Genomic DNA, 18,108 nt, shown 5'->3' with positions numbered 1-18,108 from the left:
CCACCAGTGGCTCCTTCCTTTCGCTTCCCTCTCTCCAGGGTAAGCACCTTCTTCCACTTCTGTATCTAGACTTACTGCTTGAGTGACCCCATCCGATTTCCAGTCTATAATGTATTATCTTCAGTGACACTGCTGACAGCAGCTAAAACTAAAACTACTGTAATAATAGCTACAGCTGAGTGTCTTCTGTGTGCCTGGCTTGGCTTATGAGTCTTATTTCACTTAATACTTTAAATGCCTTAATCTCATTAAATATCTCTAGCACTCACCTGGGTACCCAGGCCAGCAGCCAGGCACCTTTGTTTTCTTTTCTGTCTTTCCTCCTCACATCTAGTGCGTTTGCAAACCTTGGTGGACTCTGTCTTTACAATATACCTTGGTTTTGACTACTTCTCCCGCTTCCACAGTCTTCAGCCTGGTCCAGACTACCTCCTTCTGGCTGGACTATTGCAGCAGCCTCCAGACTGACTTCCTTCTTCCTTCTGTATGCACTCCAAACAACAGCCAGACTGAGACTTTTTGTTTGTTTTGTCTAAACATTTTTTTGAAGTATAAGATATGTACCAACATTGAACAGCTTGCTCAATCTCCACAATGTGACTTGCCTGTCTTGCCAGTACCCTTGATCTCCCTTCTAGCCACTGTCCTCCCTGCCTGCCACCCACATAATCTCTGTGCTGACTTCTAACTCTATGGATCAGTTTTGCGTCTTGAACTCTGTAAATACATTTTAATTACACAGGTACACAGTATGTATATGCCACAATTTGTGTATCCGTTTTACTTCGATGGGCAGTGGGGTTTCTAGTTTTGGTCTTCTTTAAGTAGTAGTTCCATAAACATTACTGTATATATCTTCTGCTGAACATGTGTAAGAATTTCTGTAGGTATTTGACTACTAGAAGTCGAATTGCTGAGTCAGATGGTAAGTGTATATTCAGCTGCTTGTTGTTGTTTAGTCGCTAAGTCGTGTCCAACTTTCCTGCTACCTCATGGACTGTAGCCAACCAGGCTCCTCTGTCCATGGGATTTCCCAGGCAAGAAGACTGGAGTGGGTTGCCATTTCCTTCTCCAGGGGATCTTCCCGACCCAGAGATCAAACCCACTTCTCCTACATTGGCGGGAGGATTCTTTACCACGGAGCCACCAGGGAAGCCCAAATACAGTCCTCTTGTGTGTGTGTGTGTGTGTGTGTGTGTGTGGTGTGTTTATGTGTTAGTCGCTCAGTTGTGTCTGACTCTTTGAACCCTATGGACTGTAGCCCTCTGGGTTTCTTTGTCCATGGAATTCTCCAGGCAAGAATACTGGAGTGGGTTGCCATTTCTTTCTCCTGGGGATCTTCCTGACCCAAAGACCCAACCCAGGTCTTCTGCACTGCAGGTGGATTCTGTACCATCTGAGTCACCAGGGAAGCCTTTCAGCTTAACAGATTTCAAAACAATTTTCCAAGGGTGGTTATAACCACCACCATTATCTGAGAGTTCCTTTGTTCCACATACTCACCAAGATTTGGTGCCATTTACTTCTTCTATTGTGTTTTTCATTCTGTCTGCCCTCTTTTAGAGAAGGATAAGAGGCTTATGGAAGCTTCCTAATGGGAGAGACTGACTGAGGGGGAAACTGAGTCTTGTTCTGGTGGGCGGAGCCATGCTCCGTAAATCTTTAATCCAGTTTTCTATGGATGGGCAGGGCTGTGTTCGCTCCCTGATGTCTGACCTGAGGCCAACCTGTGGTGGAGGTAATGAAGATAACTGACCTCCTTCAAAAGGTCCTGTGCCACACTGCCACACTCAGTGCCCTGGACCCTGCAGCAGCCACCGCCAGCCCACGCCTCTGCCAGAGACTCCTCGACACTCACGGACAAGTCTGGATTGGTCTTTTGTGGGGTCACTGCTCCTTTCTCCTGGGTCCTGGTGGGCACAAGGTTTTGTCTGTGCCCTCCCAGAGTCTGTTCCCCAGTCCTGTGTACGTTCTGCAGCTCTATGGTGGGTTAATGGCGACCTCCTCCAAGAGGGCTTATGCCACACCCAGGTCTGCTGCACCCAGAGCCCCGTCCCTGCGGCAGTCCACTGCTGACCCATACCACTGCAGGAGACACTGAAACACTCAAAGGCAGATCTGGCTCAGCCTCTGATCACATGGAGCACAGCCTTGTCTAACTCAGTGAAACTATGAGCCATGCCATGTAGAGCCACCCAAGAAGGACAGGTCATGGTGGAGAGTTCTGACAAAACATGATCCACTGGAGAAGGGAATGGCAAAACACTTCAGTATTCTTGCCTTGAGAACCCCATGAACAGTATGAAAAGGCAAAAAGATAGGACACCGAAAGATGAACTGCCCAATATGCTACTGGAAATCAGTGGAGAAATAACTCCAGAAAGAATGAAGAGACAGAACCAAAGCAAAAACAACACCCAATTGTGGATGTGACTGGTGATGGAAGTAAAGTCTGATGCTGTAAAGAACAATACTGCATAGGAACCTGGAACGTTAGGTCCATGCATCGAGGTAGATTGGAAGTGGTCAAACAGGAGACAGTGAGTGAATATCGACAGGAATCAGTGAACTAAAATGGATTGGAATGGGTGAATTTAACTCAGATGACCATTATATCTACTACTGTGGGCAAGAATTCCTTAGAAGAAGTGGAGTAGCCCTCATAGGCAACAAAAGAGTCCAAAATGCAGTACTTGGATGCAATCTCAAAAATGACAAAATGATCTCTGTTCATTTCCAAGGCAAACCATTCAGTATCACGGTAATCCAAGTCTATGCCCCAACCAGTAATGCTGAAGATGCTGAAGTTGAATGGTTCTATGAAGATCTACAAGACCTTCTAGAACCAACACCCCAAAAAATGTCATTTTCATGTTAGGGGACTGGAATGCAAAAGTAGGAAGTCAAGAGATACCTGGAGTAACAGGCAAATTTGGCCTTAGAGTACAAAATGAAGCAGGGCAAAGACAGTTTTGCTAAGAGAACACACTGGTCATAGCAAACACCTTCTTCCAACAACACAAGAGAAGACTCTACACATGGACATCACCAGATGGTTGGACATTACCAAAGTCAGATTGATATATTCTCTGCAGCTGAAGATGGAGAAAGCTGTATATAGTCAGCAAAAACAACACTGGGAGTTTACTGTGGCTCAGATCATGATCTCCTTATTGCCAAATTCAGACTTAAATTGAAGAAAGTAGGGAAAACCACTAGACCATTCAGGTATGACCTAAATCAAATCCCTTATGATTATACAATGGAAATGACAAATAGATTGACCGGATTAGATCTGATAGAGTGCCTCAAGAACTATGGATGGAAGTTTGTGACATTGTACAGGAGACAGGGATGAAGAGCATCCCCAAGAGAAAGAAACACAAAAAGGCAAAATGGTTGTCTGAGGAGGCCTTACAAATAGCTGAAAAAAGGAGTGAAGCTAAAGGCTTCACTTTAGGAGGAGAAAAGGAAAGATATACCCATTTGAATGCAGAGTTCCTAAGAATATCAAGGAGAGATAAGAAAGCCTTCCTCAGTAATCAATGCAAAGAAGTAGAGGAAAACAATAGGATAGGCAAGACTAAAGATCTCTTCAAGAAAATTAGAGATACCAAGAAATATTTCATGCAAATATGGGCTCAATAAAGGACAGAAATGGTATGGACCTAACAGAAGCACAAGATATTAAGAAGAGGTGGCAACAATACACAGAAGAACTGTAAAAAAAAGATCTTCATGACCCAGATAACCACAATGGTGTGATCACTCAGCTAGAGCCAGACATCCTGGGATGCAAAGTCAATTGGGCCGTAGGAAATATCACTATGAACAAAGCTAGTGGAGGTGATGGAATTCCAGTTGAGCTAGTTCAAATCCTAAAAGATGATGCTGCGAAAGTGCTGCACTCAATATGCCAGCAAATTTGCAAAACTCAGTGGTGTCCACAGGACTGGAGAAGGTCAGTTTTCATTCCAATCCCAAAAGAAAGCCAGTGCCAAAGAATGTTCTAACTACTGCACAGTTGCACTTATCTCACACATTAGCAAAGTAATGCTCAAAATTCTCCAAGTGAGACTTCAGCAGTACCTGAACTTCCAGATGTTCAAAGCTGGTTTTAGAAAAGCCAGAGGAACCAGACATCAAATCGCCAACATCCATTGGATCATCAAAAAAAACAAGAGAGTTCCAGAAAAATTTCTACTTCTGCTTTATTGCCTTTGACTGTGTGGATCACAACAAACTGTGGAAAATCCTTAAAGAGATGGGAATACCAGACCACCTTACCTGCCTCCTGAGAAATCTGTATATAGGTCAAGAAGCAACAGTTAGAACTGGACATGAAACAACAGACTGGTTCCAAACTGGGAAAGGAGTATGTCAAGGCTGTCTATTGTCACCCTGCTTGATTAACTTATAAGAAGAGTACATCATGAGAAATGCTGGACTGGATGAAGCACAAGCTGGAATCAAGATTCCCGGGAGAAATATCAATAACCTCAGATATGCAAATGACACCACTTATGGCAGAAAGCGAAGAAGAACTAAACAGCCTCTTGATGAAAGTGAAAGAGGAGAGTGAAAAAGTTGGCTTAAAGCTCAACATTCAGAAAACGAAAATCATGGCATCTGGTCCCATAATTTCATGGCAAATAAATGGGGAAACAATGGAAACAGTGAGAAACTTTAATTTCTTGGGCTCCAAGAATCACTACAGATGGTGTCTGCAGCCATGAAATTAAAAGAAGCTTGCTCCTTGGAAGAAAAGTTATGACCAACCTAGGCAGCATATTAAAAAACAGAGACATTACTTTGCTGACAGAGGTCTGTCTAGTCAAAGCTGTGGTTTTTCCAGTAGTCATGTATGGATGTGAGAGTTGGACTATAAAGAAAGCTGAGCACCGAAGAATTGATGCTTTTGAACTGTGGTGTTGGAGAAGACTCTTGAGAGTCCCTTGGACTGCAAGGAGATCCAACCAGTCCATCCTAAAGGAGATCAGTCCTGGGTGTTCATTGGAAGGACTGATGCTGAAGCTGAAACCCCAATACTTTGGCCACCTGATGTGAAGAACTGACTCATTGGAAAAACCCGGATGAGTGGGAGGGATTGGGGGCAGGGTGAGAAGGGGGCAGCCTAGGATGAGATGGCTGGATGGCATCACCAACTCGATGGATGTGAGTTTGAGTAAGCCCAGGGAGTTGGTGATGGACAGGGAGGCCTGACATGCTGCAGTCCATGGGGTTGCAAAAAGTCAGACACGACTGAGCGTCTGAACTGAACAGATCTCTTCTATTGTAGCCATTCTAATGAGAGTGTAGTAATATCTCGTCATTTTAATTTGCACTTTCCTGGTGACTAATGGATTTGAGTACCTTTTTATACATTTATTAGCCATTTGTATATCTTCCCTTGTGAAGTACCTATTTAAGCCCTTTGCCTATTTGCCTACTGTGTTTTCTTGACTTTCCTTATTGATTTGTAGGGTTCTTTATATATTCTTTGTTATATGTTGGATAAATGTATTGTGAATATCTTTTTCCTCCCTGTGACTTGCCATTTTATTCTCTTAGTGGTGTCTTTCAGTGAATAAAATTTCTTAATTTTAGTGTAGTACAAATCATCATTCTTTTAGTATTTTAGTAATTTTCATGTGTTATTTAAACAATCATGCCTACCCCAGTGGCCATGAATATATTCCCCTAAGTTCTCTTCTAAACGCTTATTGTTCTATCTATCGCATTTAGATCTGTAATCCATATGGAATTATTTTTGTGTATAGTATAAAATATAGGAGACATTGTTTTCCTCATTGTGAATACCCAGTTGATCCACCATTATTGTTGGCTAGCCCATCCTTTTCTCACTGTCAAAATGGCAGTTTTCTTAAATCAGATCACAAGATATGCCTGTTCAGAATCCTTCAGTGGCTTAGGACTAAGTACACACCTCTCACACGGCTCCTTGCCGGCATCTGCTTCCTTCTGGGCTGCAAGCCCCGGTTGTCTTTTTCTGCCTGTCCTTGGCGGACATGCTGGCCACCTTGCTGTTCCTCAGGCTGCCAAGCTCACTGCTGTCTCAGGCCCTTACAGGTGGCGTCCTTCTGCCTAAAGCACTCTTTCTTCATGTCTTAGCCTGAATCACTCCTCATTTCACTCAAGTCTCTGCTCAAATGGGGATGTTCTTTCCTTAAACAGAACCACTCACCACTAATGTTACTCCATATAACATTAAGAATGGGAAAAAAGGTATAAGCTTCCATTATAAGTACAAGAGACGTAATATATAACATTAATTAACACTGCTGTATGCTATATATGAAAATTGCTGAGAGAGTAAGTCCTAAGAGTTCTTATCACATGGGAAAAATTTTTTTTTCTATTTCTTTAATAAGAATTATGATTGATGTTCACTAAATCTATGGCATAATACCTTAGAACTCAAATCCTAAATATAACATATATGATAATTCATGGTTTTCCCTGTTTTGTCACATTAGCCCCAAATAATTTGAACCTGATTTATTTCATAATTTGATGAATTGTGATGGAACATCAGCTTTTGTACTTTAAGAAAAAAAAGGGGGGTAGTGTGCAGCTTATAAACTCTTAACTGTTTTGCATGGAAACAATGCATAGATCAAGTTCAAATGAATTTTATCTATGGCTAAAGAACTTAGAATCTTTTCAGAGCTTCAGAGACTTTATTTTTCTCTTCTAACAGTAATACTGTGTTTCAAGGTATTTTTTCCTAAACATTCTATAATATAAGCTTAATGATTCTCACTGACCTGCTTTCTCTCACTGGGGCTATTTCAGGGGTACAGGGTATATAATGGGCTTCCCTTGTGGCTCAGTTGGTAAAGAATCTGCCTGCAATGCAGAAGACCTGGGTTCAATCCCTGGGTTGGGAAGATTCCCCCAGAGAAGGGAATGGCTACCCACTCTAGTATTCTGAACTGGAGAATTCCATGGATTGTATAGTCCATGGGGTCGCAAAGAGTCGGATATGACTGAGCAACTTTCACTTCACCTCATTTCAATGTGTATGTAACATTTGGTTTTGTGGCAAGAGTTAGATCTGTCTTTCATTTGTTTACTTCTTGATCAAAGGCATTTATTTCCACTATTGATTCCATTTGTTTTCCTTTTCTTAAAGTTTAAGGTAATATCTGAAACATATGATTCTTTTATTAATTGTAGGATGTCATAACAGAGCACAAAGTGGGTTTTAAGCTTACCTTATCTAGCTATAAAAGACATTACTGGTCAGTTAACAAAACTGGAAAACATTTGGTTGGTTAAAGTACTGTCACTGATAAATTTTGTGAAGTTGATTGCCGTGTTATTGGTATGTAGAAGAATAGCTTTATTCTTAGAAATATGCACTTAAGTATTTAGGAATACTTAGGTGCCATGGTGATGAATTTACTTACCCCAAAATGGCTTAAGAAAAAAATTGTGAGTGTGTGTGTGTGTGCATGCACACGCGTGCACATGCATGCTTGTGTACAGAAAAAGAGTGAGCACACAAGCAAATTATAAACCAAATGGGGCAAAATAGTAACAACAGGTGGATCTGGTAAAAAGTATATTAATGTTCATTATACTGTTAATATAACTGTTCTGCAACTGTGAAATTATCTCCGCATGAACAGTTGAAAAAAATCATCTTCTCCAGCCCTCTCGGGAGAAGCATGCAGTGCTTATGACACAGAGATTAAGTTACTTTCTCAGTCAGCCTGAGAGACACAGAACTGACCCTCAGTCCTGTGTCTCTGTTGTACTGAGCTGCCTTCTTTTAATAAATAGTCATTGAGTTCTAACCAAATACAGGGGCCACTGATCCTGCTGTGTGGCTACATAGGACACAGCCACACCTGCATATTAGTGACGTGGCTTTGGGTTTCTTTTTAAAATATTTTTGCCATTTCCTGGTCTATCGTGCCACCTCTGGCCTCTCTGTTACCTGGACGTCTTGTTATTAGACACCCCGCCCGTTGTAATGAGACATGCCTATGTTTGCATTTTCACACACAGTGGTTTTGTTCTTCTGTTTCTTAATAGCTACCGGTTCTTGGGATACATTTCTCATGCTGTGGAGTTTCAGGCCACAAGCTAGAGCTTTCAGATACGTGGGTCACAAGGACGTTGTCACCAGCGTGCAGTTTTCTCCACTTGGAAACTTACTGGCATCAGCTTCACGAGACAGGACCATTAGACTCTGGATCCCTGATAAGTAAGAGAAGAAGACCTTCTTTGCTGTGGGTTTAGAAATGAAAGGGTAACTGGGGCTGAGCGGTGCACTGTGCCCCTTGGATTGCCTAACCCCCCAGTTACCTGTACATCTTTAGTCTAAGTCACAGACGAGGCGTACTGCCTGGTAAAAGTATTTCATACCATTTTTTCCCTCATCTTGAACTCATAATTGTGTCTTCTACTTGAAAACTATTTCTAGCCACGGAAATATGCGTAATAATGTCTTAAGTGTTTTTGTGGGAGAGGCGGTTTGGGAGGGTGATGGGTATCAATCCCTTTATAAATCTCATGTAAGCTTTGCATCATCTCTCCAGAGAGATACACATCGGGCTGCCTAACCAAGATTTTACAGCTTATGGTGACTCAGATGATAAAGAGTCTGCCTGCAATACAGGAGATCCGGGTTCAATCCCTGGGTCGGGAAGATCCCCTGGAGAAGGGAATGGCTACCCACTCCAGTATCCTTGCCTGGAGAATCCCATGGACTGAGGAGCCTAGTGGGCTGCAGTCCACAGGGTTGTAAAGAGTCTGACATGACTCTTTACAATGAACACTTTCAGAGCAATGAACATGTTCAGTTTCAACCTACTACCTTTTCAAACCCTAGCTGAAAGTCCATCTATTTTAAGCAGTTATTGAGCTTTGATTATTTTAAAAGTTTTTAAACTCTTAAATTATATAGATTTCAAACATATATGAAAATAGAGTAGATAGCATGACAACTCCCCACCATAACCATCCACTGCATTCAGTAATTCTTCAATGTTCTTATCAGTCTTGTTTCATCTGTCCACCCCCTTTTTTTCTGGAATATGTACATATCAGATCATTTCTCTTTAGATAATAAGAAATGTTTTCCATCACTCTGTAGGGGCGGGATTTGATCTGTGGTTCGTGCCTGAATGGGCTCAGGCACTCCCAAATAAATGAAGGTTCCTGAAGCATTTCCCTGCCAGTGGGCACTTTTTTCCCTGCCACGGCCCAAAGGAAACTCCAGACTGAGAAATCTGAACATTGTCTCAAAGCAGCAAACGCTACTGAGGAGAAGTGGCGTGTTGATGTGTTCTGATACTGCAGATAGCAGTGTAAGAGGGAGCTGCAAGGAAGAGAGACTGGCTCAGGGTCTAAAAGGGAAAACGTTTTTAAAAGCCTTGACTTGGAGAATTTAGGACTAGTGGTTTGCTGTTTTTCAGCACAGCCTCCGACTCCCATTGCTACTTTGGGGCAAGCTCAGTGAGTAAACCACTGGGTAAATGAGCTAAAAGCACACGGAATCATTAATTTTCACTGCCTGATCTAAGCACTACGATTAGGCTTGTGTAGATGTGTCTAGTTCCTCTTCCTAAATCATATCTCAGCAGGCCAGGGCAACAGTGGGTCATGGCGATGAGAAGGAAACTGATGAACCAGTTATCTGTTGCTGCATAACAGTCCCCAAACTTAGTAGCTTAAGACAGTAACTATCAATTCTCCCAGTTTGGGGGATGTCTGGACGATTATCCCACTGCCCCGTTAATGTGGGCCGTTAGGCAGCTGCATTGCGCTGGCAGCTGGGCTGGCAGGTCCAGTGCCTCCGTCGGAGGCCGCTGGCCTCGGTGTTGGCTGTAGGCTGGGCACCTGTGTCCTCCACATGCCCTTTCTGCAGCAGCGTGAAAGGGCGTCCTTACAGCCTGGCAGCTGTAGGATCATCAGAGCCGAAGCTGCTAGACTGCTTCGAGGCTGGGCCTGGAACCTGCATAGTACCTTCTGCCACATCCTGTTGGCCACAGTCAGTCACAACAGTAGCCTGACTATGACTCGAGATTTGAAGGAGGAGAAATTGGTGGATTCTGCCACCGGTGGGGAAGAGTGGTGTGTGTGCGCGGGAGAGAGCGGAGCTGTGGGCCGCCAGGTGAGCAGACCGGCCCCGCAGCTGGTGGTTGGAAGGCTGAGAAGGAATAGCAGGAGCGAGCTGGGAGGCGGGTCTGGCTGGCGGTGGTCACGGTGGGCGGTCAAGAGAATTCGGGCAGAAAGGACAGGTACCTGTGTGGGAGGTGGAAAGACTCTGTTAAGGCAGGTGAGGAGCTAGAAACCAGCTAAGCACCAGCACAACAAACACAGACACTCTTATCTCGGGTTCTCACAATACTTCCTGTTGGGACCGGATCTGGATCCATCAGCTGGGCCTGCCTGTTGCCAAGAGGAGGAGCTATTACAAAGAAGGCAGACAGGATAGACTTCCTGAAGTGTGGCGGGCCCAATAAAGATCAAGGCAGATTCTGATGGTACCGACTGTCCTTGGCTTCCTGGTCACATTAGATGCCATCTCCTCTTTGTTTACTCTGGGCCTTATGCTGAGAACCAGCCCATGCTGTCCTCCTGACTTCTGCTCAGAACATTCCCTTGAAACCTCACTGGACTAGTCCCCGAATTCTCCCTCCTGTGTTATTTTAATTATTCGTGGTGAAATACCACATGTCAGGTGATGGAGATCTATGACAGAGTCGCCTCTGCCTGCTACAGACCACTGGAAGGGAAAACTAGGATGGATCTAAGAACCATTTAAGTATCGACTCTTCCCAGCAGAATTCAGCAAAGCATACTGAGCTCTTTTTACATGCCTGATGTGCTCGATCCTGGTCTTTTAGCGATAAGTAAGTCATGATTCCTGTCCTCAGAAAAATTACTGCCTAATAGGAGAGAAGCAGGTCTATTTTATAACAAACATTACTGTATAATATGATAAGCAAAATAGACATGGCAGATAGGGAACAAGTAAGCCTATCGGGGTTGGTGAAAGGGGGGTGGTTAAGAGGAAGCAGTCAGGCTAAGAAAGCAGCTCGTACAAAGCCAGAGGATTGTTTGAGGCAGTGTGGCTCTCTTAACGGTACAAAGGTCAGCGCAGTTGCAGGAGGTCTTGCCAAAGAGCTTGGGCATTGTGCTTTTTCTTGGAGAGCAGCCTATGACACATTTACACTGGGATTTATATGCCTAGAATCACACATTTAGCAAGTCTATAAACACAGTATGTAGGTGACTGGAGGGGGATAAAAGATAAGAGCGGGGAGACCAGTTAAGAGGCTTTTGCAGTAATCTAGGTGAAGGATACAGAGGGTGTGTATATCCACCTTAATACGAGCACAGCTGGGATGCAAAGAAGAGAAGGGATTCAGAAGATTTTTAGGAGGTGATGGCTGTCTGATTGTCACTAAATAGGTCTGCTGACCCCTCGGATACTGGGGAAGAGGAGCTGGGTGTAACTTCTAGGCTTCTGCCAGTTCTGCTGCCTAATCTTTTTAACACACTTGTGGCAGTTTTTCCCATAAGGCATCACCTGTATAAATATGACTTTCTGAATGGAAAAAATTGCTAAGTCTAAATGTGGTATAAAGTGAAAGTACCTTGGGAAAGTGGAAACGCTGACACAAGGTAGCATTTCTTGAATGTCACTGTTTATAACTCCAGTTCCATCTACTAGCCTGCCCCGAATCATTTCAATACTTTTCCTGCTGCTGCTTCTTAAATGCCACACATTATTTTCATCATTTTTTTTTCTTCCCTATTTTCTTTTCTGTACCATAGCCAAGAAAAATAAAGAAGGTATCTGAAATTTCAAGGTGTTGAGAATCGAAGTTCGTTATTACCATTTGTCTTTTGTTTTGCTTGTGAATGTAAGATTGGGCTCAGAGGTGAGCAAGGTCTTAGGTACACCCCAGGGGTCTCAGTTCCCATTGCTGGTGGGTCAAAACAGGAGAGTCAAATCACCCAGGGACATTCTTTGTCAAGGCATATGACACAGAGGACATTTCCTGCTTCCCAACCCAGATTGCCAGCCCACACAACTTCCATGTGAAAGTTTGAAAACACTGCCTTGAGCTCTTTATTTAACGAATCTTAGCTTTGCTAGGTTGCAGTTTATTTAAATTGTATATTGCGGCCTCTAGAGGAACAACAGGAACTTAAAATACATGGTAGAGATTTGTTCAAAATATTATTTCCTAGCTTCCCGTTAAAACAAAATCAGCAAATGAATTTCCGGGTCATGACCACCAGGGTCTCTGTCTTGTTAAGTATCAGCTGTGACTTCAGTGAACAAAACCGGCTTAAACAATTCTGATGCAGAGTGCAGTACAAAACAGCCTTTTACATTTTTTGTCAGTTTTTATGAGTTAAACTATGGTATATGTTTCAAAGTCCGTATACTGATGAGATCTTGATTATAATTAAATCACATGTTATAAATATTAAACTATTTATTTCCAGGAGAGGGAAATCCTCTGAATTTAAAGCTCACACGGCTCCAGTTCGAAGCGTGGACTTTTCAGCTGATGGCCAGTTTCTTGCTACAGCTTCTGAAGACAAATCTATCAAAGTATGGAACATGTATCGCCAGCGCTTCTTATATTCCTTGTACCGACACACACACTGGGTTCGCTGTGCCAAGTAAGTGCAGGGTTTCACTGTAAGGTTTCCATATTTTTTTTTACTGCCGTAGTCTGTATTTTACCCCCAAATCCCAGAAAAGGGGATTGAGGGCAGATCCACTCATTCATTTATTTATTTATTCATCAAATGTTTATTGTGTGCCAGAAATAATAATAAACAAAATGGTCAAAAACTGCCGCTCTCACGAAGCTTATATTCTAGGCAGGGGAGACAGAGAATAAGCAAATAGGAAACTCGATATGGTGGGTCAGATGGTGGTAAGTGCTATGGAGAAAAACAGAGCTGCTGGTTTAAACAGGGTGTTCAGCGACTGCTCCCAGAGAGGGTGACCTTTGGGCAGAGGCCGAGGGGAGGGCAGGGAGTGAGGGTTGAAGATGTTTGGGAAAGGAATGTCCTGCATAGAAGAAACAAGGGTGAAAGCCCTCGGGCGGGAGTGGGTGGCCATGTGAGGAAGAGCAGGAAGGCAGGGGTGGTGGAGAGTGTGGGAGCGTGGAGGACTAGCCCTGATGGACAGGTGGAGATGAGCCACTGGAGCCTGTTCCTCTCTCTGACTTACAGTTCAGTGGGATCTCCCTGACCACCATGTGGAGAGTAGACCATCACAAGTCAGGACAGAGCTGGGAAGCATGGGCTGTTGCGCTTGTTCTCATCTCGGTTTGGTCCACGGTAGTGGCGTGGTTGGATTTTAGATCATTTATCCAGTTGACCCTTGAATAACGTGGGTTTGAGCTGCAGGGGTGGTTGGTTAAATCCACAGATGCAGAACTGTGAATATGGAGGAACCTTGGGTTCCTAGGGTAAACTAAATTCCACATGGATTTTTCACTGTGCAGAGGGTTGGTGCCCCTAACGACCATGTTGTTCAAGGGTCTACTGTAGTTAAGTTACAACCAAAAGTACTTGCTGTCTTATTGGATGGGATGAGAAAAAGAGGAACCAAGAATGACTCCATAACCTTTGGCAACAGTCTATTGGGACAAGTGCTATCATAAGTGTTGTTAGCATCTGCTAACAGCCAGGGAGCCCTCTATTTCTAAGACACGCTGCTACAGAACTTAAAATATGTATCTCCTTTCCTTATCGAAATTGGCCTGGGAGGGAAGGACTTTTGTTTTAAATCCCTTATTTAAAGTGTGATCCAAGTTCTTTTTTGTTGATGGATCTGTCCTACTGGTATGACTTTGCGTTTAGAGGGCTGGCATGAGACAGTCCCAGTCTTATTTGAACCCATACTGCTGGGGGACACCCTGTGCTAAACACTGGTTTGAGAATGAAGCTGATTCTTTCAGAGGAGAGTGGAGCTGTGAGAGGAAGCCGGAAATTGCTGTCTAGTTACATGGCGTGGTTTCGGGATAAAGCCATACCTGAAATTATTAGTAAGGGAAGGGGAGGAGAGGAGGAGGGAGACAGAGATATGAGCCTTAAAACATTTCCTTTCACTCTTTTTTTAAAAGGCACTTTCCATAGGAAGTGATAGTGAAGCAGAGTTTGGAAAAGCGGGAGTGGTCCTTGCATACCGTCATGTGCACTCATAATATCTGTTGTATCTCCAGCCCCAACACTGCCTTCATTTTCAGCATCATTATCCCTTATGGAGACTTTTGCAGTAAACCTCCATCATTTATTGAGGCTTTGTTCGTTTTCTCACACTTATGTTCTCTTTGTGCTTCAATTTGCATTGTTTCTATTGGCCTATTTTCAAGTTCAGTGGTACTTTTTCCTTGCCATGTCCAGTGTACTACAAACTTATCCATTTCTCTGAGATTTTCCATTTGTGTGCTCATTATGCTCATTGTTTCCATTAAATTCTTGAACATATTCATAATAGTTCTGAAGTCCTTGTCTGTTAATTCCAATATTTATGTCATATCCGAGTCAAAATTTTTGCTTGTTTATATTTTTAAAATTTTTTGTTGTATGCTCAAACATGGCTAAATGTTTGAGAGTATGAGTTACTCTATCATCTTCTAAAGTGTTGAGTTTTGTTTTGGTAAGCTGTTACATTTCTGTTGGCCTAGCTAGATTGTGTTGGATCTAGACTTTTTAGGGTGGATCTAGAGTGGCTTCACTCTTGTTTTTTTCCAATCCTTCTTGTCCTGAGCCTTATCAGGTTTGTATTTGATCAAAGACTCAAGACTTGGGTAGATTTGGAGGTATTTCTGCTCTTCACAGGTCCTTTTATCAATCCTTTCCTCTAAATTCCAGCCCTTCAGCAGTTCTGAATTCTAATTGCTGTTTATCTGCCCAGTGAGACTGCATCTGCTTCCATGGGCTCTGTGTCCTTAAGCCATGCCTGAGAAATGCTCCCAGGTAGAAATTTGGGATGCATTTGGTGCCTATCTCATTTGTTTTCTAGCTCTCAAGTTTCACAACCCTGTTCTGTCTCTCACCAGTGCCTAAAAACAATAGCTTCGTATATTTTGCTGAGTTGTATGATTTTTTATAGTAGGGGAGTAAGTCATTACTACCCTTATTCAGAATGGAAAGCTTTGCCAAAGGAATTTAGTGGAAACTTACAAGCTGATTTAAAAATTCATGTGTATGAATTAAATGTCCAAGAATAACCAAGAAAAGAATGACCAGAAAAAATTGAAAGAAGCTTGTGTAACCGCTCCTAGAACACAGTATAAACCTGTAGAAATTAAAATAAGACAGTCATGGTACCAGATTAGGAAAATGGGTCATAGAACGTTCAGGTGCAGATCCAATCAGTGGTGAAGTAGATGAATAGTTGTTAAAATATTAAGATGATATTAAGTAGTTATTTAATATATTAAAATGTATGTATGTAGTTCAGATAATTAGATTTGGAAAAATTTAAAGTTAGATCTGTATTGCACACCACACATTTACAAAAATTACAGATGAATTAGCTTGACATTAGAAATAGTCTAAGTGATACTGCTTTTCCTTCCAATGCATTGACAATGTATTTAAATGAATGTAGAGGGTCAACAGAGCAGTTATTTCTCCTTTAACTATTTGAATTTTAAGTGTGCCGTGGACTTAAGTAATTAAAATTCAGTGTCTTGTTTCTGGGCCCAGTTCTGACTATGAGTTTGTCCCTGGAGCCCAGACTCACTCCATATGGCATAGACGCAGTGCCCATTAGTGTAAGAACAGCTGCTGTGTTTTCTAGGCTAACTATTGTTTCAGTCATACATCTTGATTCACAGAGATTTTTTTTTTAAGATATGTTTTCTATTGGGAAATATATTCATGCTTTAAAAATATAAATTAGTATAGTCTTTTTAGAAATCCATTTGAAAATATATCAGGAATCCTTGTTACAGTGAGTTCACAACTGGAAATCTATCCTAAATAGATTTATTCAAATTTCTTATTCAAAGAAAAAATCTGTATTTAAAGATAATGTTTTCAGTATAATTTATAATGATGAGAACTTGGAAATAATCAAGTTCTCCAAGTAGAGAAAGCTGGTTAAATAAACTTAAATGATTATATAGCTATTAAAAGAAGATATGTAAGTAGTGACTTGAAAATATGTTTGTGTTTGGGGTAAGAGGGGCAATATTCAGAACTCATGATTATAATATAAAAGATCTATACATGAACAAAAGATAAAGTTCTTGCATAGACACAATATTATATGATTTTGTTTGAGTGATGGTGCTATGGGCTGTTTTTACTTACTATATTTCCCAGCTTTTTTAAACATGCAATTTGTCTTTAATGAGTAGTGAAGAAAACATGTATTGTTAGAAATATCTACATATGCAAGTGAGAAATACTTATTTTTAGTGGCAGAAGAATTTTTCTAAGAGTTCAATATTACAAAATAATGTGTGCTGTGGGGTAACTTGTGTTTTTTTATGGTATCTTCAGTCAAGTAGAGGCCAACAAAACAACTTTTCCAGCATTGTTTCTCTAGCATTAATTTTCATGGGGAAAATCTGACCTTAATTTTCAGTTTTTGGTTGTGTTACAAGTGATCTTTGATCCTCTGAATTGCAAAGACTTTTCTGTATTTGGGTAAACTATATATAGTATAAAATTTACCACTTAACCAATTTTCAAGTGTATAGTTCAGAGGCATTAAGTACGTTCATGTTGTGCAAATAGTTACAAAAGTTTACACATCAGCTTTCACTGACTGTGTGTATGCGTGCTCAGTTGCTCAGTCGTGTCATTGACCATAATCTGAAGTTAGTCCCAATCCCACTGAAAAGTTTTTTAATGCTCTACCTATTTACTGAAAGGCATACTCAGTACTAGGGGCTTCCCTTGTGGCTCAGCTGGTAAAGAATCCGCCTGCAATGTGGGAGACCTGGGTTCAATCCCTGGGTTGGGAAGATCCCCTGGAGAAGGGAAAGGCTACCCATTCCAGTATTCTGGCCTGGAGAATTCCATGGACTGTGTAGTCCATGGGGTTGCAAAGAGTTGGACATGACTGAGCAACTTTCACTTTCATACTCAGTACTGTGTACTGTGTCTGGGGATACAGCAGTGAATAGGACAGATGTAGTCTCTCTCCTCCCAAGGTTTACATTCTGTTAGGGAAGCAAATGGAATAGCTGGCTGTGTGGGGAGCAAACCTACTGGGGGAGGATCCTGAGCAGAGACTTGAAGGATTTAAATTGATTTAAATCCTCTTAGATATTTAAAGGGCTTCCTTGGTGGCTCAGATGATAAAGAATCTGCCTGCAATGTGGGAGACCTGGGTTCGATCCCTGGGTTGGGAAGATCCCCTGGAGAAGGGAACGGTTACCCACTCAAGTATGCTGGCCTGGAGAATCCCATGGACTGTATAGTCCATGGGGTCACAAAGAGTCAGTATTTGAAACAAGATAAAGAGGAGGGAGCAGTGTTTGAAGCAAAGCGAACGGCATATGAGGGACCACCTGGGGCAGGAACAGAGAGAAGAGGGGTGCGGCACCAGGAGTGTAACGTGATGATGAAGAGACAGGAGGGCAGATCCTCGAGGCAGTTTTTCCCGTGAAAAATGTGAAACCACCAAAGGGTTTTAATTAAAAAAAAAAAAGATTTACAGATCGTTCTTGATTGTGGACAGTAGAACGTCAGCAGGGCCTGTTAGGATCTGAAGAGGCAGGGTCTGGTGATGGACTGGAATGTGACGGTGAGTGGAGGACACAGGAATCGTGCTTGACTCCTAGGTTTCTGGCCTGAGAAATCATTTATTGAGAAAAGGAACACTGGAGTTTTGGGAGGAAGATGAGTTCAGACTGGGACAAGTACAGAGTCAGAGTGCCTGCAGGGTATCCAAGAGGAAGCGCTTACTAGGCAGTTCTCCTTATGGGTGGAAATCCCAGGAGAGAAGTCTGGGCGTGTAGATGGTAAGTGATCCAACAATAATTAGCACATTTCACAGTATACCTAAATCTTTTTACATCTCTTTCATCTGCTTTTTGTCACTCAGCAGTTATAGGAATTAATTCTATCACTGCG

General features: G+C 42.2%; 1 protein-coding gene across 5 annotated transcripts in view; it reads left to right on the top strand.

Moving 5' to 3' along the window:
- The window catches only part of POC1B (POC1 centriolar protein B), a 100,022-nt gene that overhangs the window by 19,179 nt on the left and 62,735 nt on the right, over positions 1–18,108 (top strand). For all 5 annotated transcript variants that reach the window (XM_020882466.2, XM_020882468.2, XM_020882467.2 and 2 more), the window contains 2 exons: positions 8,065–8,236; positions 12,499–12,678. In XM_020882466.2, coding sequence (XP_020738125.1) covers positions 8,065–8,236; positions 12,499–12,678 — 352 coding nt within the window. The remainder of the gene's footprint in view (positions 1–8,064; positions 8,237–12,498; positions 12,679–18,108) is intronic.

This window comes from Odocoileus virginianus, chromosome 24, assembly GCF_023699985.2.
Source record: "Odocoileus virginianus isolate 20LAN1187 ecotype Illinois chromosome 24, Ovbor_1.2, whole genome shotgun sequence".
Taxonomy (NCBI): domain Eukaryota; kingdom Metazoa; phylum Chordata; class Mammalia; order Artiodactyla; family Cervidae; genus Odocoileus; species Odocoileus virginianus.
This window is presented reverse-complemented; position numbering and strand designations above follow the sequence as displayed.